Source organism: Mixophyes fleayi, chromosome 2, assembly GCF_038048845.1.
Source record: "Mixophyes fleayi isolate aMixFle1 chromosome 2, aMixFle1.hap1, whole genome shotgun sequence".
Taxonomy (NCBI): Eukaryota; Metazoa; Chordata; class Amphibia; order Anura; family Limnodynastidae; genus Mixophyes; species Mixophyes fleayi.
Window position 1 is genome coordinate 292487916 of NC_134403.1, and position 22211 is coordinate 292510126.

General features: G+C 40.9%; 1 protein-coding gene and 1 long non-coding RNA gene across 13 annotated transcripts in view; one reads left to right on the forward strand and one right to left on the reverse strand.

Annotated features, from left to right (window-relative positions):
• Positions 1-220: 220 nt before the first annotated feature.
• Positions 221-10971, reverse strand: LOC142139102 (uncharacterized). Of its 3 annotated transcripts, none has more exons than XR_012688166.1 (4): positions 10586-10971; positions 4073-4249; positions 2457-2574; positions 221-506 (listed from the first exon to the last, which is right to left on the reverse strand). It is a non-coding gene; the product is annotated as an uncharacterized LOC142139102 (long non-coding RNA). The 3 variants fall into 3 exon arrangements; XR_012688165.1 differs by having other exon boundaries at positions 4073-4298; XR_012688164.1 differs by lacking the exon at positions 10586-10971 and having other exon boundaries at positions 4073-4509.
• CASK (calcium/calmodulin dependent serine protein kinase) overlaps positions 9873-22211 on the forward strand; it is a 247868-nt gene continuing 235529 nt past the window's right edge. For 6 of the 10 annotated variants that reach the window (XM_075196391.1, XM_075196394.1, XM_075196397.1 and 3 more), the window contains exon 1: positions 9874-10359. In XM_075196391.1, the coding sequence (XP_075052492.1) occupies positions 10295-10359 (65 nt within the window). In that variant the 5' untranslated portion in view covers positions 9874-10294. Of the gene's footprint in view, positions 10360-22211 lie in introns of all 10 variants that reach the window. The other 4 variants (XM_075196392.1, XM_075196395.1, XM_075196398.1 and 1 more) reach the window with 1 other exon arrangement.

The window sequence follows — 22211 nt, forward strand, 5'->3', positions numbered from 1 at the left end:
GGGGGCGCCCCCAGCCCGATCAGTGCTACTGAGCACTTTCACTGCAGTACTTCCCCGGTGCGCTGTATTCTCCTTACTGAGGAGATCTTGTGAGTCTCACTCTCACGAGATCTCCTCAGTAAAGAGTGTACAGCGCGCCGGGGAAGGAGGAGAAGGAGGTAAGTGCCGGGGGAGGGGCGGCTTAGCCCAGAGGCCTCCATTCCCTTAATCCGGCCCTGGGTCTGGTACACTGGAGCAGAGAAGCCTGGGAAGTCAGCAAACCTGGGTCTGGTACACAAGGAATCCACACTGAAAAAAATCAGGGAACAGAGGAAGTTGCTCTGATGCTGCCCAGGCGTCAGAGCAGGGTTTTCATAGTTTGCAGTTTTGAATTCCCTGACCTGTGCTGCCATGTGACAGCGCTGCTGAGACCCGGAAGAGAGAGAGGATTGCGGCGCTGGAACGGGGACAGGTGAGTTGTAACACATTCAAGATGAAATGGCAGAAAAACACATATGGTGAATGATCTGGAGATGAGAGATACATATTGGGTGACATTCACATAGAGATGATGCTGAAACTCAAAGAAGTTTATTCGTTTTGCAAGAGAAGTGGAGTAGTTACAGGTTGTAGGACTAAGCATTTTGGTACTCCAACTGATAGCAGTAGTGGAGAGGAGATGGAATCAGAGAAATAAACATGGAAGGAGTAGATTGACAGGTAGGATGAGTCCTTTATTTTCAAGATGCATAGAAGGCCATAGGAGTTTAAATATAGCACAGTAATCAGAGAGGATTTTGGGTGATCATTTTTTTTATTCAGAATAGGCGTAATTACCAAATGCTAGAATAATAATTGAAAGATACTTGTGTAGTGAGAGAGAGAGAGAGAGATCACAGATGATAGTTAAGGACAGTATGATGTAATGATGTTTGTTGCTCTAAGGAAAGCAAAACATTTGTTTCATTCGATTTCGAATAAGCTTTTGATAGAGTATCCCATGAGTATATTTGGATTTTTGTAAAATAAAATGGCAATCTTTGAAGTACCTTTAAATCAGGAATTCAATTTTAAATAAGATGCAAAAACAAGTTTTAATATGAAGTCTTAGAAACCTCACTATAGAGGGAAAAGCTTTAATAATAATGTTTTACTTTCCATTTCTTATATGATGGTTGGCTTTGCCTCCAACTCCATTAAAAAATAAACGACTAATAAGAATTTGTTTTACATTTGAAATTAAATATTCTAAGATGGAAAAGATAAAGAATAATTTTAAGCCCAAATACAAATGTAAAGGTAGTAAAGATGTACCTAGCCTTTTCAAAGTTCTTTTATATAAAATTTGTTTTAGCATTTTAGGAACTGATGGCATTTCTAATATATGCAGCAGTTATGGTTTTTAGAAATAGTTTTATAATTTCTCTCATCTATCCTGAACTTTTAACCTTCCCGCTTTTCCTTCAAAGCATTATGCTATTTTAGAGAAATAGCTCGGTGGTCAAGCTCTTCTGTAAAATATATAGACAATGACATCTTGGGGGATCAGGGGTTGGTGACTGTCATGACCAGCACTCCCCTGTACCTGTGTGACATGTGTGTGACAAAGGGTTAATCAAAACAACCACCTGGGGGTAAATGTATGAAGCTCCGTGTTCTTCAACACCCGCGAGTTCGGCGTCTTTGGCGTTTAAATTTAAAGCGGCGCTGCCTTGTAAAGGGTTTCCCTTTACAAGGCAGCGCCGCTTTAAATTTAAACGCCAAAGACGCCGAACTCGCGGGTGTTGAAGAACACGGAGCTTCATACATTTATCCCCTGGTCTATTTAAAATGATTAAATCCTTCCCTATCTATGCGACACACTAGCTTTGCCTTATCAATTAAGTCACCACCAAGGTTTTGTATGAAATGCTGATACTCTTATTCGGGAAGCCTTCAGTTTTCTCTTTAAACTAAACTATTACAATTTACTTTAATCAGAGTTACTATAACTGACAATGTTCTCCCGTTTCAATTATGTAGTGTTTTGACCAAATTGTCATGTGAACTTGTAAGAACAAAGAGACCTGAACTTATTATCTGTAATATAATATGGAAAATAAATCCACAATGCTTAAGATAAATCAATTAATCAAATGACATAAAACGGTATAATGCAATGGTTTCTTGTAAAATAAAAGGATAAACACAGAATTGATAAACTCACATATGATGAAGTATCTGTTGCTGGGAGAAGCAGAAAATGGGACACTCCTCAATATCAGATTAGCTCGCCAGAAGTGAACAATTTTTTAGAGTTATACTACAGTTTTAAAAACTGCTGCAAGGCCCAAAGCCTCCCTTATTGTGGTATCAGAACTAGAAAGTATGTGCAAATGCAAATTAGGGTTATGTGACTGTTGAAAACACCTTTCCAGTCAGGTTTTATCTATCCTGTCCTAACTTCTCATTAGAATGGCTTACAAATTTGATTTTACCTGCACACAGGTCATAAATTTCCCTTCCTCTGCATACCACAGAAGCCTCCTGCCATAAACTGAAACAAGGTGCTCATCCATAACCATGGGTCTGGGCTCTCTTATCTACAAACACCCTCTGGGGAGAACAGAAGAGTTTAACATAATCAAGGTTAAGGTTTTAACCTCTGGATGCACACAGCTCCACTGAGCCAGATCAAGCTATTACTAAGAATTAATTCATATACACATATTTGCAGTTTTATACGCCTAGAAATTAGCTTGCACATGACAGAGACAATGACCCTCCATGTCCTAGAGATACTTATTTATTTATCAAATATATTACCATGAAAATATACATATATCCTGGATACATCATATATAGTTCTGATCATTAAAGACAAAATGCATTACGCATTACAATAACTGAGGCTTAAAAAGATCTTAGACAGGCAGCAGATTTAATTGACTCAGGTATGTTTAAAAAAAATGGGGAACCATATAAGAGAAGGCAGAGCATCCAGATTTCTTGCTTAGTTTAGAAAACAATAGCAAGCTTTCTGGAGGTAGATATTAAGTGGTACATGCTGTTAGATGCAGGTGTAAGAATTATGTCCATGCAATTGGTTAACTAATCCATAAAGTATTTCCAGGACAAACAAACAAAATTAAATCTTTGTCTAGCCTCAAGGGACAGCATGCATACACCAGATAGTCAGGTCCGGATTTACCGCTAGCCAAACTAGGCACCTGCCTAGTGACAAGCGGTTCTCAGGGGGCCCACGGCAAAGCAGATGGGGAAGGACAAGGAAGAAAATAACTGCGACCGTGGCAGCAAGTACTGTGCCCCTCTCCCGACTTGCAGCACAGGCATGAGTCGTGGGAGGGGCTGGTGTTATAGCTAGGTGGCTGGTCTTCTCCCTCCTATATGTGTGGCCTGCTCCATGTCACATGGGTCGTGCACCACAAGAAAGAAGACTGCATAACGCGCGCGGATGGAAAAAGGTAAGTTGGGGGGGTAGTATATTAATATAATATGTGAGGGACCAGTGTATTTATATTATCTATGTGTGAGGGGCCAGTGTATGTACATTATGGGTGTGTGAGGGGCCAGTGTATGTATATTATGTGTGTGTGAGGTGCCAGTGTATGTATATTATGTGTGTGTGTGTGAGGGCCCAGTGTATGTATATTATGTGTGTGTGTGAAGGGCTAGTGTATGTACATCATGTGAGTGTGTGAGGTGCCAGTGTGAGAGGAATATTTGCCACAGTTCCCTGTAAGGGAACAGGTAAGAACAGGCTGCAGACAGGGTTAAGTTTCCCCTAGGTTCCTCTCTGAGCGCTCACACACACAGACACACACACACACACACAGGTGTTCCACATGGGTGTGATTGGTTTGCTGTGATTTGTTGTAGTGCTTGGGGTGGAGGATAAAGACACTGTCTGTATGTGTGGGTGGCACCACCGATGCCGGTAAGTGGCCAGCGAGCAGACAGGGAAGTAATGTCTAGCCGGATGTAGGTGGTGGAGATTTTTGTGTACTGTTACCGGATATGATTGCTGTACCAGCATTGGAGCTGTTTTACCATCCTGACAACTGCTAATAAACAGCTAAATGGTTCAGCATACCTGTGTCCGATTCCTGTGAATGATGTACCTTCTCACAATTGGTGTAATTGTTGGATCTGTAGGACAGCTAAGACACAGCCGTCCTCCCAGCCTCCAGACGCAAGGGTGGTGAGTGGAGTCTGTTAAAAACCACTATAATCCACCAAACTGTTGTACTGCTTTGTTTCCAATGTATTGCTGTGAAGAGACAAACCTTTATACTGGGAACTGATTAGCACCTGTTTTGCTGAAAAAGAAAGCAGAAGTTAAAACATTGCTGGTCATTGTAGTGCCACAATTATTAAGGGTTCAGACTGTGAGTTGGGTGTGGTCCAAGGGAAACATTTTTTTTTGGGGGGGGGGGGGGGGGGGTTTGTTTGCTATTTACCAGTGAAGGTTTCACAGCACATGTCAGCTGAAAAAAAAGGGGTTTAAAAACAAATTGATTTTCTGGTAATTGTAGTATCAGACCTTGTGGGTCACTCAGTTGTGAAGTGGGTGTGGCCCAGAAACTTTTGTTACCTGAATGCTGAGAGAAGCTAGGATTCAATTCCAAGCACAAACTCCTGTGGGAATGGAAGACATTTTAAGAACCCTAGTGCATGTGGCAACAGTGCAGGAGGAAAATACCCGACTTCTCCGTGAGGAGATTGCTTAGGGGAGATGGGATAGGGAGGCTCCAGCTACCGCCACGCTACAGAACTTAACTTCTGATGATGACGTGGAGGCATATCTAATAGCCTTTGAGCGTGCTGCCATCCGAGCCAAGTGCCCACCTGGGTCTTGGTCCGAATACCTGGCTCCCTATCTTTCAGGAGAAGCACAGCAAACCTATATAGACCCTGATGAGGACCAGGCTGATGATTATCAGCAGCTAAAAACCGCCATCTTAGCAATGGTTGTAGTCACCAGAGCAGGGGAGGCCCAACAATATCATGACTGGAGGCTCTCCAAAGATTTACCGGTTTGGGCTCAGCTTGCTGAACTTGGTAGAAAACTAAAGAAGTGGTTGCAGCCAGAAAAGAACACTGCAGGCAGAATTATTGAAATTCTGGCCATTAACCACTGTATCCGGGATATGGACCAAGGGCTCCAAAGGTGGGTGCGGCAGGCAGATCCTCAGTCATATGGGGAATTGGCTGCTGTAGTGGAGACATACAGCGCCTTGCAGCATATGCCCAAACCTCCGTTGCCAGCTCCAAAGTTTGTGCCTCGGTTAAAATCTGGCATATGGAACAGTGGACCGGATGCTGGTGAGGAGAGATTGCTGGATAAAAAGGCAGCCAAACCTGCATTAAATCCAATCTGCTTCAAGTGCAAAGAGCCTGGACATTTGAGGGCTCAATGCCCAACGTTAGTAGAGAATATGGATTGTTCACTAGCGCACACACAACCAAGCTATCCGAGCTGTACAATGAGTCCAGTTGCCAAGAAGTCCTGCTTGTTCCGCGTGACTGTGTTTGGGAATCACCAACTGGTGCTGACTCTGGTAGATTCGGGTAGTCAACTGTCCTTGGTTTCCAGCTCCATATTTCCAGAGAAACTGGCGCATAATCTGACAAAGTAAAGGTACTCTGTGTCCATGGAACTGCCAAGGAATATGACAGGACTCTTTTGCCTATTACTGTGAATGGACAGTCAGTAACAATGGTAGCGGCTGTTGCCCTAAAACTGCCATACCCTTTAATCCTGGGCAGAGACTTTCCGCTGTTCAAGTAGATCCTCCAGCCATGAATCTGGCCGGACACGTCGGCAATTGAAGCACCGGCTGAAAGTCCAGCCTTGATGGAGGAGCTTGAGGGAACAGGGAATGAAAAGCGCCAGGATCTACTAAAAAACCTGAACCAGACAATTCAGGAAAATACACCTCCTAAGAGGTGGGAGCGTAGACAAAAGAGAGCTGCACCAGTACCAATGCAGAACCAGACCCTGGCATTGTTCGTTGGCGAAGCCTCGGGTGAAGGGGCTACGCCTCCCAACGAGGACTCAGACTGGGCAGGATTGTCTAACTTGTTTCCACTAAGAGACTTTGGGCGAGACCAACTTGGAGATGTTGCCTTAGCTAATATCTATAAGACTGTGGTTGAGATTAATGGGGTAGATAAGGCTAATAAGCCTGCAGAGGGTTTTGCCTATTATATGGTAAAGAATGATCTGCTGTATAAAGTTGCTAATGTACAGGATAGAACTGTGGAGCAATTGCTAGTACCATAAATCCATACATCACTTGTTCACAAAGCTGCACATACACATCTGTGTGGGGGGCACTTGGGGGGAAGATAAAAAAAGGGAGTGGATATTGCTCAGGTTCTATGTCCAGTATGTCAGAGAACATGTCTGAAGCTAGACTATTGGGCCCTGATAGTTCCCATCTCTGTGGTGCAGACCCCGTTTGAGCGTATTGGTATGGATTTCGGTAGGCTCATTAGAGGAGTCGACCCGCGGCCATTAGTATGTATGGGTCATAGTGGACTATGCCACCAGGTATCCCGAGGCTATACCTTGGCGCAATGTAAAGTCCAGCACAATAGAAAAAGAAAGTACGATAAGTCAGCTGTAGTTAGAACTTTTCAACCTGGTGACAAAGTTCCCAAGAGCGACGATCTGTCCCCAGGGCGAGGACATGCTCTCTGCAGTGTCAGCGTCACCAAGGTTGGCAACGCTAAGGGGAGGGGTATGTGGCAAAGAGGGATATTTGCCACAGTTCCCTGTAAAGGAACAGGTAGAAACACAGCTAGTCTGCAGCAGCAGGCTGCAGACAGGGTTACGTTTCCCTAGGTTCCTCTCTGAGCACACACACAGGTGTTCCACATGGGTGTGATTGGTTTGCTGTGATTTGTTGTAGTGCTTGGGGTGGAGGATAAAGACACTGTCTGTATGTGTGGGTGGCACCACCGATGCCGGTAAGTGGCCAGCGAGCAGACAGGGAAGTAATGTCTAGCCAGATGTAGGTGGTGGAGATTTTCGTGCACTGTTACTGGATATGATTGCTGTACCAGCATTGGAGCTGTTTTACCATCCTGACAACTGCTAATAAACAGCTAAATGGTTCAGCATACCTGTGTCCGATTCCTGTGAATGGTGTACTTTCTGACAGTAAATTATATGTGTGTGTATATTATGTGTGGGAGGGGCCAGTGTATGTATATTATGTGTGTGTGATTGATTTTACACTGGGGCTGGTTGGAGTTCACTAAATTTCATGTACCCATTTTGTTTTCCAAATAGGGCCTCCTATGTCCAGACAAGCAGCAACTGATCTAAAGACACAGCAGCCACAAGTGACGAAAGTGACAAGAACAGGTAGGAGAGAGCAAGACAGTCTGCCAACTATCCTGAATCTGGTGGGATTTATATTATGAGGTCTGACTTGTTTAAATGTTGCACTATGGGATTCAAGCAGAAGACTGACATATTAACATGAATATTACATTCCAGCACTTTTTCATGCTTCTGTAGGTAGAGGGCTGAAGTCAGTAACTGTAGTGGCGGATGGTCTGTGTTTTGGTAGTGATAGGAGACCTGTTTTTTTTATTACTGAGCTTGCTAACCCTGAGCTGCACTTTCTTGACATGTTAATTATGATTAATACCTAAGTTTAGTTAAATATAAGGTACAATTTGGAGCATATTCAATTGTTAGCGTTAATGCTAAAAAACGAGCGCTCGAAAAATCTTACCATAAATACGGTAATTGCCCGCGGAATTTCAGCTCGCCGCTCCCTGAGCGGCGAGCTGAAATTCGCCGAGTAAACTACCGTATTAACGGTTTTCGCGCGCAATATTACGGTATAAACTGTAATATTTTTCGAGCGCTCGTTTTGCAGCGTTAACGCTGACAATTGAATACGCCCCTTTGTGTTGATTGAAAGGTAAGCACTGGTGGAAGTGAGTGTATATGGTAGAATGCCATACTGCTACTTCTCATACTGCCTTCATTGTAAAATAATAAAATTCCGTTCACTTGTTTACATTACATTTTTCATACCGCCACTTCTAAAATTTCACTTCGACCAATGAGCTTAATATTCATCGTATGGAGTATATGACCAGCTCAGGGAGCTGCGAGCAAAAAGCCGGCTTTGAAACTACCGTAATAATGGTAATTACACGCACTATTACCGTAATAACTGTAATGCGCAGGCCACGTTACTTTTAACAGTAACGCGGCCAATTGAATTCCCCCCTTTTAGAATACTTTACTCAAGGTCTGAGTTTATACAGCCAGCAATAAAGTTTATAGATTATTTGTTCCACTTTTATCCTTTTCTGCGTAAAATATTTGTCACTGGAGATTCTAATATAGATCCAATAAAAAAACCTTGATTATTTTTAAGCTCATAAAGGGACTGCCTTAGCGCATACCTGCCAACTTTAGGTTTATCCCTTCTAGAAGATCTAGGAGATGAATTACAAGAGTTAAGGGGGCAAGGTGCCGCAAATCGTGTTTTTGGTCTGCTCCCCCTCCCCCTGATCGGGGGGGTGGGGGCGGGGCAAACATTTCCACAAATTGTATCATTGAGGTCCACATCCCCCTGGATGTGGGAGAATGGCCTTCTGTCTCGGGAATTCAAGGGTGTCCCAGACAAAATAAATATTTTTTGGGCAAGGGAAATTTCGCCCTTAACATCCAAGTGCCCGCTCTCTGAACAGAGCAAGGATCGGAATGGGTGATTTGGTGCAGGGCAGTGGCGCATGCGCACATTTTCAGCATGGGGATGCTGGGAATTCCAGAGCTGGCCCAGATTGGATAAACACTTTGTACACATTAGTACCAGTATGTTTTATAGCGCTGCCCTTGTTGTATTTAAGTAATTGTTTCATAAAGCTAAACAAGTATGTTATCATTTTGAACTAATGCTTGTGAGTGTTATGGCTTTCAATGGATGGACGACAAAGCACGCACTAGCTTTTATCCATAACGGTCTATGTCACTAACATTATGCGGTGCCAATTAACTTCAAAGACTATGGCAGTATTATGTTTATCAAAAAATAAGATTCATTCCTGTATTTCATACTGAACATTTCAAGGGAAAACAAAGTACAAATTACATACTTAATAATAGGGTATATCCAGGGGAGGGCTGTCAAATTTTAGCCCGGGCTGCAAAACTCAACTCAGCAGCCTATTTAGGAACATTTTAAAGGAAAACAATGCAGATGACCCATCACAAGCTAATCCACTATGGGACTGGCAGATGACCCCCTGCCCCTGGGAACATCTTTTTTAACATAATTTATTAATTTAATAAATTCAATGTGCAATTAATTTATTTCTTTATCCTCTAAATGTAAGCCTTCAGCAATGTTGGCAATGTCAGTCCGGCATCTACAAATCATACTCTACCCACGTGATTGATGCAATTTCCGCTCAGTGCATTTCATAGGACTACAGGGCTGTCACTCTCCTTTCCTATGAGTCATTGGTCCACCAATCACTAGTTTCTCCCACTTTCTTTCTATTGGTGAATAGCTGTCTTACAACAAGCTATGATTATTGGACGATAAATCCTACGGAAATTCAGCAGCCGAGGAATTTGTCCGCAGTGAAACACACCTAACTCCACTCACTGTACAGTTACCAGGCTGATTAAACTCCATATCAGTGTTATCCCTTTCCCATACTCTCTCACTCGAGCGTGCACGTCAGTTACACCAAGAGCGCGCTACACGTTCAATTTAGGTAGTATCGGGAGCGCGCATGCGCGTTCCGTCACTTCATCCCTATTGGGACCCTGAAAAGAGGTGGGGAACGCGTGCTCGCGACCCGACGTCATCTACGAAATGTACTGTCACGCGAACGCGCGCGGCCCTACCTCCTCTTAATATCAGCGGAGGGAAGACTACTAGGGAAAAAACAGAGCGCGCCCCCGCGTCAGGTTTGAAATGTGGGACACGGTTACCTCTGGAACGGACTCCGCCATTTAATCGGGGACGCGCTGCTCGTGGACGGTGGCATCTTGAGGCGCGGTCTCTGTCCAGTGTGTCTCGGCGCCGAGAGGCGCTCGGTTTCCTTGGGATGGCGGAGCGCTGGCTGAGCGGCGGCCCTGAGATGTAGAGCGGCCGCTTGCAGCGGTCCATTGATTAAAGGGCAGCGCAGGGTGTCACCTCTCTTCTGTCCACCTCGGTGTCATCTTGATAGGATTTCTTCAGCCACTCTTTACCTGGGATCCAGTACATCCTCGGCTGGACCTCATTTGTGCATTTCTTTTTATCTTGTGGTTTAATTGAAATCTCCACTCATGACCATGGCCGACGACGACGTGCTGTTTGAGGATGTGTATGAGCTGTGTGAGGTGATTGGGAAGTAAGTTGTACCTATATATTCTCATGGAGATATGCATGGTATTAATAATATATGCGTTCTTGCACAATGACATTTGCGGTAAATTAAGATATCTATAGTGTATTCCCAATGCACATTTTGTTTCATTATTCTAAGCAAATATCTATGCCAGTTGTAAATGACATATCTGTAATGTGTTCAATTCACGTCTTGGTATAGGCAGGGCATTTTGCAGTGCTTGGATTACCTGTATGTTATCCACCCAATTCAACACGACTGATGATTTTGCATTAGCTGGATGTGACCATATGGTTTTCATCTAAGGCGGGACAAGGCTTCTATACGCTCCATCCCTGTCCCTTGATAAATGGGATTCTGTCAGATGTGCAGAGTCAGGTCTCTCTTAAGATGGCTTTCATACAAGGGTCCTGAGATTTGACAGATGCAAGCTTTGCAGTCAAAGGGCTGTGTACGGTTCACTTGTGTTGCTCGAATCGCATCACTGGTGTGAATTGATAACCTCAACCTTTGTCATCTTGCTTCACGTTGTCCCTCGGTTTTGCAGAGTAATTCTTGAAAAGCTGTTCATTTTCAAGTTATTAGAAGTAGGAGGGTCTTTGGACTTGCTGTGCATGATTTCTTCAATCATTAGCACCGCCCACTCATTTCTGTGAATGTCAAAATGTGTGTGTGTGTGTATATGCTATTTGTTGATAGTCTGTTAGTTGATTACACATACATGCACAGGTTCATATTGTTGCATATGTAGACTTTGGGATTAATTGGTGCAAGGTCACATTTCCTTGCTGTTCCTGAAGCTGGAACATACTCTCACACTACTTTGTATTTTTTTTTGTATATATAAACTGCCCTAACCATCGAAACAACATTCAATGTTGATAACAAGTTGGAATAAGCCTATTTTGAGATATTGGTGTTTTTATCCATTTATACCACTAGTCTGGAATATGATAGCAGCTGAAGGTACATTAAATAAGTATTTTATCAGGGGCACTCTAAGAAAATAAAAAAAACCAACAGTCTCATTCATTTTTAATATGTAAATATTTGAAGTGATTTGGTACATTAGAATATAGGTAACATAATTTCAAGACTGCTTTTATCTAGCTAATAGGGAATATCAAGTTCTGTCTGATTTTGAAGCAATTTTTGTTTTGGGGTAACTTGTATATAAACTACAGTTTTGGGTACATGTATACAAGGTTCTATTTGTAAAAGTAACAATGTAATTTTCTGTTTATGGCCACATCATCTATTCCCAAATGCTATTTTCAAAGACTTGACTAGGCTTGATCTTTAATTTTCAAAAACTTCTTTTTGACTTTAAAGTATTCTTGGCCTTGTGATAGGTGCTTAAGGCCTGTTCACTATTGATGTAAAAAATACGTTTTTTTTTATTTATTATTTTGTATTTTAAAGCAGGTGAATGAGTGGGTTGTTGTTGTACCAATAACCCCTATATCCACTTGTGTCTGCTGCTTGGAGCAGCAGTGTCTGTTGGGCACTACTCACTCCTAATTTATATCTACTTAAGCAAGGGAGTGAGGGGAATCCTCTCATTCCCTCCCTCCAATTTCCCACATGTTACCAACTTTTGTCAAATGGGATTTTCTTAATGTCAGTGGGTAACAAGGCTAAAGCATATTTGTTATGCAGCATATAGCTCAGTAGTCTGGCTTATTCTCGCTACTTTTGGAGATTTATTTCTTTTCTGATGCGCCTCCTACACAATCTTTTGATTATTCCAGACAGATGTATTCTATATAACTGCCCAAGCTCACACAAAAGTTGCAAGAGAAAATGTGGAACAAAAGGTGAGAGGGACTGTTTGCTCTAAAGCAATACTTACCTAGTGTTTGTGTGATTTTGCTGCAAGTGCTTGAAATGCTATCCTTGGTTCAAATGAATTATATAGTTATTTGGTGTACTGTAGGTGCAGGTGTATGATGCTAGAAAGCTATGCAACTGATAAAATGTAGTCTACACCACATTAAAAAGCTGGATCCTCTGCTCTTCATGAGCGGTAGCTCTGGTATGTAAAGGGAGTAAGGTGATGTGCTGCAGTTTATTTGAGGTGACAATCTATGCTCACATCCAATGCTTTTTTTGTTTGTCAACTCACTATGGTGTTTGTGGCCCTGAGGAATGTATTTGTGTAAGGTACATCTTCCTGTAAATAATAAATAAAAAAATATTTTTCAACATAATTGTGTCCCCCATTAACTCTTTCTAAGATTGGTTGCGACATATTTACTCTTGCCTACTTTTTACTGTAGCTAAATGGCAGCTCATGTTTGGCAAAATGTAATAAAAAAACAAAAAAACTTGTTAAAGCATATTTCCAATTAAGTTTTTCTATGAAATATAGGAATACACGTTAACAAATGTACTTTTATACTTTAACCTGATATTTTATAAACTACATTTCTGAAATTGGTTATGTCCTTTTTTAAAAAAATCTACTGTTAGTCTTTTGAGGTTGACGAAATGATGCAGTGCCTTCTAGGACTAATGAAGCAGCTTTGTTCAGTTTGTATGTATTTTTTGTTTATTACTACTGTGCACATTACAAAGTTGTTGTTTTGGACCTCATGACTATTGTGATGTATTTATGATTGTTACAAATCCTCAGTAAATGGAATATGTATAGTAAATTATTTATACATTTTGACACATCTCTATCTTTTTGTTCCTTTAGTGGTCAGCCTAATTTTCAGCTAGTGGAATAGTTAACAGGGTTTTGCCCTGTTAATTATCTGTCATTGCTGCCTTTTTTTTTTTATTTTTTTTTTGTTTATTTTTTTCCTGTGAGATGATTTTTCGGCCCCATTTAATGAAAAGAAATCATTCTGTGAAAGTGTATCCAATATGAGGCTGTCCCGGCGATGACTTTACATACCTTTAAAACTGCTGTCATCTCCAGTCCCAATGGAAACGTTGCTTTGTGCATGCGAGACCTAAGCTCATGCATGTGCAGAGATATACTTGCGATAGTGACCTGAGGGAAGAGCATCTCACTGCTGCAATGCTCTTGCCAGGCTTCAATGGCTAATGCCATCTTCATTTGGTGTTGGATGTTGCAGACAAGTTTTGATAATCAAAGATATTTGGAACATGATAAATCACCCAAAACTGCATATCTGCTGTAATCCATTAGTTCTAAACTTCAAAACAACCAGCTTTGTGCACTTTGGCATCAACCAGGTTGCACACCACACACATTGTTGCTATTTGCTTGTCATTTAATATAGCCAGACCGCAACCTCCTTTAAATATGTTAATGCACCATCACTCTTTTGGTAAGATTTCTAAAACATGGCCAAATGCATGCAAAGATATGTACTGCAAAGTTATTTATAAGTGAAGGTTGTAGGGTTTTTCCTCTCCTGTTGCAGCATTAAACAGAGAAGATTTTTTCAAATCCATAGATTCACAACCTAATGGTTCAATGGAATCAATGTTTTATCAGATTTATGTTCCCAAGGCTTGTTCACCAAAGTACTACTGGCACTTATTTGCCCTTAGCAAAGATTTGAAATCTGGCCCTAATTGGACATTATTCTGATGACGACAAGATGATTAAAGTACATTGCCCAAGCCAGGACAGTCAAAGTAATCTTTTGTACAGGAACATGACTGGATCAAAAAATACAACAGATAGAAACAGCAAGAGAAAGTGCTGCTGTCAGATTAGAGGCTGTAAAGTAGCAAACATCTGGCACAACTGATTCAAGCACAGTGACAGCCTACCATAAGGGTCTAGCTCAGATTCTTAGGAATGTTCTCCTGCACTTATTGATATCCTTCCATGGGCAAGGTGGCATATGAGAAACCTTCAGCTGGATCTTCTCAAAAATTAGTATTGCATTGTGAAGTTTCTGAGCGAAGCTCACCAAACATACCAAAAAGTCACTCTACTGGTGGCAAATATCAACACTGGAAGATCAAGCATTTACCCTTTCAGGACCTGAATGGATGGTGTTAACAACAGATTCTAACTCCAGAGGCTAATGTGCATATGCATACAGAAATGGTTCAGGGCCCATGGCTCCAGAATGAAAGGAAGCTACATGAAAACATTCTGAAAATGAGCAGTGTGACTAGTGAGCAACTCAACACTTTCAACCTCTTATATCACCTACATTCCAAAATTCTTTCTGACAACCATAAGGTATGGCATTCAGAAACTGCCAAGGAGGCATAAGAAAGCAGGTCCATGATATTAGAATTACTGGCAATCATGTCATGGGCAGAAAATAATGATATCCCTTTCAGCAGTTCATGTACTTGTCTACTGCAACAGGGCGGTGAATTAGTTCATTCTCTACCAAATGCACCCAGCAGAATGGGCATTGAATGAAGAAATGTTTAAAAAATTGTAAACGAGTTTGGATTTGCCAAGATAAATCTTCTGGCAATAGGCCAGAACACAAGGTTGGATAGTTTCTACATCTGTTGCAGGTACTTTCAGAATATATACCCCGAAGAGACCGTTGAACCCTTCTGCTGGGTCATGTGTTCCCTGCCTTTTCTCTCATTGCACGCACTTTACAGAAAACCAGGAAAGAAGCAATGGAGGTATTGGCATTCCTTCCATTTTTGCCTTGCTGACCATGGTTTACAGTAGCATGGAAAATTTTCCTAGAAAAGCTGTGGTCTCTACCTCTTCATCCAGATCTTCTGAGTAAGGGAGCGATTTATCACCCAAAGCAGTACATCCTCTCATTGGGTAAAGTTTTTGTTGCTAAAGTGCATTGGAATCTCAGATAAGTGATTAATATAATGTTGCAGGCCAGCTAGCAGTATTCCTCTGCTAATTATTACAGATTCTGGAAGAAATTCATTCTATGGGGCAAACCTTAAGGGAATAATCTGGCATCTGTCAGCATTCCCCCAAGTTCTTGTTTTCCTTTAGAAAGTTTTAGAGAGAGGCCTTGCACTTAACACTAAAAGTTCAGGTATTGGCACTTGACATTCTGCTGGACAAAAAGTTGTCAGAAAATGATTATTGTTGTGTGAGTTATTTTTTTTTTTTTTTGCTCAAGCACTAAAGATTTGTTCATGCATCCGGTCCTTTGTAACACATTGGAATCTTGTCCTGGAGGCATTGAAGAAATCTTGTAATGGTTTAAAAAGATTTAAGTTGCTCACACAGCAAGTATTCCAGTAGTAATCATGGTTGACAGGAAAGTAGGGGAACTGCATACTTTGTGGTATGAAAAGCAGTTTCTGAACATACCTGCAGATAAGGTAATGACTTGAACTAATCCTGCCTACTTTCCTGCTTTTCATATTAATCAAAACATCATGCTTTCATTGATTTTCCTGTGGGCAGAGAGATGGAAGTGTAAAACAGTTACATACCCTAGAGTCTGGTCACAATGTCTAGGGCCTAGACATTATGACCAGAACAAAATAATTTAAAAAGATGAGCCAGCTCTTTGTATTTTTTCTAATTCTATAGGGAGGATATGAATAATATAAAGATATTCTCTCAAGATAGATCAGAGAAGGCTTATATGGGGAAGGTTGTGATGTGCCTGGAATCCCAAGGGTACACTCCACACTGGCTTTGTCATAGTTCTCCATGCCTGTGTTTATCATGAAATAAGGTGTATGATTTCCTTGCTGGTTTTTCTAATTGCCTTTGTAATCCCAAGGAAGCCTCTTTTCACTCCTTGACTGTAAACTCATTGTGGATAATGGGACGAATATAAGTAGGTCACATGGCATCAGGTGCACACACAGGAAGGCCATATGTCAAAAACCTCACCGATTGCAGAGTGTGAAGACAAGGATGAAACCTGGGACATTCACAGGTATGGAAAGTTCACAACCAATAAGCGTGCAGCACAACAAAGGTGCAAAAGTGAAAACCAAAGTAGGTTTTGCCAAATCCGAACGATACCACCAAGTAGGGTCTGGAACCCATGCAACCTTCTTGCTACATTAACGTGTTCCAGATAATTTATCAGTGTTGCATATTCTGTTGCTGTAAAGTTGTGTGACCAGTTTGGGGAAGTTGATCCTGGTGCTTGGACCAGTTCTCCTCGGACAGCTAAAAAATGGGTTAAAAAAAGTTGTGATGTTCAGCTGCTTGATTAGTAGGAAAGCCATTTAATAGTCAACCCCTACCCCCCCCCCCCCCCCCAATTATAGGGGAGTGGGGTTTTTTTCACCAGAAAAAAAAGTGGGAAAAGTCCAAGATCTCCACAAACTTCAACTAAAATAAATGAAAACACATGCCAGCTTGTATGTTACCATGTTTGTATTTTGCTTGCTTCAACATGTAAAATGTCTACACATGTAGGAGTATTCAATTGTTAGCGAGATTTTATTTTTCCCCACCGTGTTAAAAAAAAAAAAAGTAGCGTTAAGAATGGAATTGAATTGCGGGTAAAGTTAACCTGCTCGAAAATTACTTAACGCACTCCAAAAAAAAACCAACTCGCTGACAATTGAATACCCCTCCATGGTGTACTTTCCGTAAATCGGTACATTAAAATAAACATTTAAAAAAAAAAAGTTGTATGCATGACCTTTGTTTTATTGTATCTTAAACTTTTGCATTACTGTTTTCTTGCACGATGATAGAGCCCTAGTTACATTTGATTTGATACAGGATTCCCCAACAGCACAATCTGTGACTTCCTTCTTGCCTGCATTCCCTTCCTCGGATCATTACACTGCACAATTTGTGTGCAGTCCTGTCCTTACTAACCTAATCACTGAGTGGACAAGTTGCTGCATCCCACAAGATCTGTACTCTCATCTCCTGCTTTGAACAGTCTAGTGGTCTGATTAAAAATGGTTTATAACCTGCCCACTGCAAAACTGAGGACCTTGGGGGATCAAGCAATGAAGATTACATACAACAAGGTGCTCAGACCTAAGTTTAACTCCAATTAACTTATACTTCTCTAACAAAAATCCACTCCTTTTACATTAATACCATGCATTTGCAGAAATGCACCACAAAAACGGCAGTGCAGCAATATGACAGTACAAAATACTCTATCTGGGTAATCCTTTTAATGTTATATCCGGGAAATGGACTCCCTGGATTATATTAAGGAACAAAGGAAGCCAAGTTATAAGTAAAATGTTTAATTGAAGCTGAGAACCGATTTGTAAAGGAATGGATCAGACCCCTTCTGGGACATCCAGTCTGTCTCTTAGTCCTTTTGTTTTTTTTGGGGGGCATTCGTGGCATTGTCACTTTCACGGTTTGACACTTCCAATGTAAACATTAGAGGTGAAAAATAAAAGCAACAGAACAAATTACATTTACAAAATTGTGAATTAAGTAGGGAGGGGGGGTGGGGGATTATTGTTTGGAAGGGTGTGAGAAACAACTGGAGGGAGGCAAGTAAAGGTGATATGAATTACAGTGGAGTCTGGTGGGAGAAATATGTTAAACTAATGTGAGAAGTTTTCAGGGTCAGATCAACAATAGATATATTAAATATATTTTTGACATTAGCTGCAATATAATTGGACGATTGGAGAGCACTGTTAATCTACCTACTTTTCATAGTAATGGAGGCAGTTTAGCAGTGCTCTCCAATAATCACTTTGCTGATGGGTGTGATGGTCTATTTGGGAATGAGTCAATTGCCTGGGAGATGTAACTGAAGACCTTCTTTACAAGCCTGACTCCAGATTTGATCCACTCTTGGGAGCGCTCCCCTTCCCTTGATTGAGAACACTGCCATTATCTGAAATGTACCTTTGTAAAAGTATAGTGAGGCTGATTTTAGTAAAAAATTACTTTGGAGACCAAAATACTGCTTGACATAACTAGGCCACACCAACCCCCAAAAAATTTTTGCAGTTGTGTGGCTATAATGTTGCCGATTGCCTTAATTTGACTGCATTTTTATTTAGGTGGTATTGAATTGCATTTAGCGGTAAGAGAATTGGCAGACAACTCGTGGAAAATACATTTTATTGCAATGAGGGAATTTCCTCATCTTTTACTAGTCTGTTTTAAAGCGCATAGAGCTACATAATTTTGGTGAATAATGATATTGCACAATAAAGATCACGTGTACTTGCACTCCTGAAGTCCAATGCGTCCCTCTGTGACACTGAAAGCTCCCCAGATTTTCAACGTTTGCCACTGTACCCTATCACAAGCTGGGATCATGATTGTTAATAATAAATAATACCACCACAAAGTTACTCGGCTCTTTCAGGAGAATATTGAATCGTTCACATCCGTCTCTACCCCGTAGGTTTTTAGTTTAAATTCCCCAAACACACATACTAGGCTTCGTTTAATCTGTTCCTGTTTTAATGACTATAGTAGCTGAAAGGATTTTAGAAAACCATTTCTCACTCCCCATCCCACTTAAATACAACAAATTGGAGGGTCCCCATCTAGTAAATAAGACTATGAAAGTTAAATTTCAAACATGGAGTAATGGCAAGATAAACGGGTAAATCAGTGATATATGAATTTTGAAAGGCTTGGCTTTCTTTAAACTTTATTGAGAGATTTATTAAAACTGCCTCCTGTTTTTTTAAAAAAAATAAAAATAAAATAAAAACTGCTACTTGTGTTTTTGTGTTATCATGCTTTAAATATATTTTGCTTTATGCTTGTGAGAAGCAGATTATTCCACTTCCATGAGTGCAAGTAGAGTACATATATTGAACTTAAATCAAATCACAAACTTATTTAAACGCATATGAAATAAATCTCAACTGTTAGATGTATAAACATTGACTTTGCAGCCACCAGGTGGAGCTTTTTTCCTGTTTTGAAAGTTTTCTCATTGCTGCTCTCTTGCTACAGAAGATGCTTTTGAGAATTGGAAAAACACAGCCTGGTCTTTTTAAATGTGTTCTTGCTGCTTTACACTGATGGTTGGACTAAGAATATGGCACAATGTACATTTAGTATAGGGATCCATGTTTGTGAATCTCAACAGTGCTGGTGGTGGTTTCAGATATTCCCTGATTCATAGTAGAAGATTGACTGGCTTTCTGTATTTATTTAAATTTGTGGGAAAGCTTTTCATTGCATTGGTGGTTGCTTTGTATAGTTTCCATTGTTCTAGTAATTAGGAGTAGTGGCATTGAATAGGAAACGGTGGGGGCACAGCATTTTCATATTAAAACTAGTATATAATTTAGTATATTTCTGCAAGTAGTTTAGCAAGCTGTGAAATTCAGTTGGACACTGTCTTTCTAAATTTATGTTTAAGAAGAAAAACAAAACAAACAGACTGTGCAATAAATAGTGTTTTTGACCTGTGTGAGATCCCATCAGGATGTTTTCTTAAATATGTGGGTGTAGGGTCAGGGCTAGAGATATAATTTTGAACTCTTTAACTGATGCTATAGAAAATCAGCGTAGGACTGTATGTACATAACCTCTTGGTTCATGTCTAAAAATTTCAACCTTGAAGCTAAAAAATTTCTCTAGTGAGCAACAGATGAGTGTCTATCATATTTTATTGAAATTTATGTAAGCTATCAAACTATTTCAAGTTTAAGTGATGCATCAGCTGAAATCTCCAGCTCTCAACTAGATGTTGCAAGATCAGTATCCATTTGGGGCATCATGTATGTGGCCAAATTAAATGAGACATTAGAGTTTTTGCTGCACTGGTCAAGTGGCAGGATTGGGGTCTGTTTAATGTAGTTTTGTAAAAATGACCTTACTCACAGGTAGGTGTCATCTTACAATCACCTTTATCAGTGTTGAAGATAATCTGATTAGTTTAGATTATTGGTGTTTTTCATGTCGCACAGTTATAGGGTGAATTGCCTGAAATCTGGTGCAATATCGCAGACCATGTGGACAGCATTAGAAACATCTTTTAAGATGTGTGTATATTTCCAGGAATAGCAAGATGACTTGTTTTGACTTTATTTGTGCTCATCCTATGGATAGAGTGAGGTACGCCAGACTCACAAATAACAATATGTAGTGGGTTGGAGGAATAAAGGGCCGAAGAAAAATGACTTCTTGCTCCATAGCAATTAACTTTTAGAAATATTGTGATCACATTTGACCCCTAATGAAGGCTGAGACATATACTACACTGGGAGAGCCACTCCAGCTCAGACTGGCATGCTATAACTTGCTAGTGATGATTACCGTATTTCCCCATGTATAAGATGCACCTTTTTCCCCAAAATTTTGGGTCTAAAAACTGGGTGCGTCTTATACAGGGGTAGTAGCGCTTAATCTGTCAGATGATTCCTCTGTCCGGTAAAGTCTTCTTTCTTCTGGTCGTCTGATCCTGATGCTGGAAAGTCGCTTAAGGTCCTCTTCGCGATGACCGGATGTGGTGCGTGAACCGCAGTTGGAACGCACACTTCCGGTTTCTGCATTTGGCGTTTTTCCAATCAGGACCTTGTCGAGGTCCTGATTGGACATCCGGTCATCGCGAAGAGGACGGTAAGTGGCTTTCCAGCATCAGGATCAGAATGGACAGAAGAAAGAAGACTTTACTGGACAGAGGAAGCATCTGACAGGGTAAGGCAGAATTGACAATAGCGTTAGAACTCCATCTCTCCTCTCTGTATATGCTGCACAATTACTCTGTGAAAAATAGAGGACAATGTTTATCCTCAATTTTTTCACATGATTTATATAGATGTGTCTTATACAGTGGAGCGTCATATACATGGGGAAATACGGTACTTTGAATCCAGTTGTTTCTTCTCTTAATGGCATCCTGTCCAGGAAGAGGTTTTTCACCACCTTCTTGGATGCAGGCATTTAGGGGAGGAGTGATCTTACAGCTGTGAGTATGTAGGTGACCTGTGTCTGGGCTTAGTTTGGTGATGAATCAGTGTTTCACTTAATAGGGTGAAATACTTTAGTCAGAACACTAACCTTGGTACAATAAACAAAGATGTGAGGGTGACTCTGCAAGAACATCATACATGAGGATGGGGTGGTTATTTTTCTATGCAACCTCAAAAACGGTAACATGAGGGAAAAAGTGTAACAAGTTCAGAATTTAAACACCATCTATAAATTATTTTGTCAAACCTTCTTTAGTGGATGCAATAGTGGCTCAACCTGTTACTGATAAGCTTCTGACAGTTTCTGTCCTAATTGTCCAGTAAACAAGGGGAAGGTTACTAAAGTCTAGGTCAGGGTTGTCCAACCCGCGGGCCGCATGCGGCCCAGCACACCTGTAAATGTGGCCCAGAAGGAGTTTTGGTTGTGACAAGGGGGCAGCACTGTTAATGGAAATAAAAAATCCTGCAAAAAAAAGAAAATAAAACACTTACCTTGCGGTCACGTCAGCTGGTACTCCTGCTCCCTCGCTTGTCTCCTCCTCCGTGAGGTGCTCGCAGTGAATGTCGGGTGTGATATCATCATGCCCAACATCCATTGCGGAGCGCAGCACAGAGGAGTCACCCGCGCGAGAAGAACAATCAGCAGCACAGAATTGGAGAAAAGAAAAGAGGACAGGAGAACAAGCCGATTAAAAGGTAAGTTAAGGGGGATTTTTTTTATTATTTCAAGGGACGCTGACCAGTGAATAAAAGTCACCTGGTCCTGAAGCATCATGGACCTTATCTCCCTGCTACATACTTCTACTTGTATTACTAATGGGCCATTATATATTATTCTCTTTGGCCCATTATAAGTTGTTATCCCTTAACTAACATAGTGGTGTAATTAGCAAAACAGGTCACAATTTGGAGTCACAGTGATGTATATGTCAGGTACCGCAGGCCTGGTCAGGGCACCCTGATATACAATGCCTGGCTTAAATGCACTTTATTGATATTGCATTGAAACAATACAAAAAGTGATTATAGTATAATAACTAGAGAGGATTTTTTGAACAGGGCGATTGAAAGGTAAGTATAGGGGG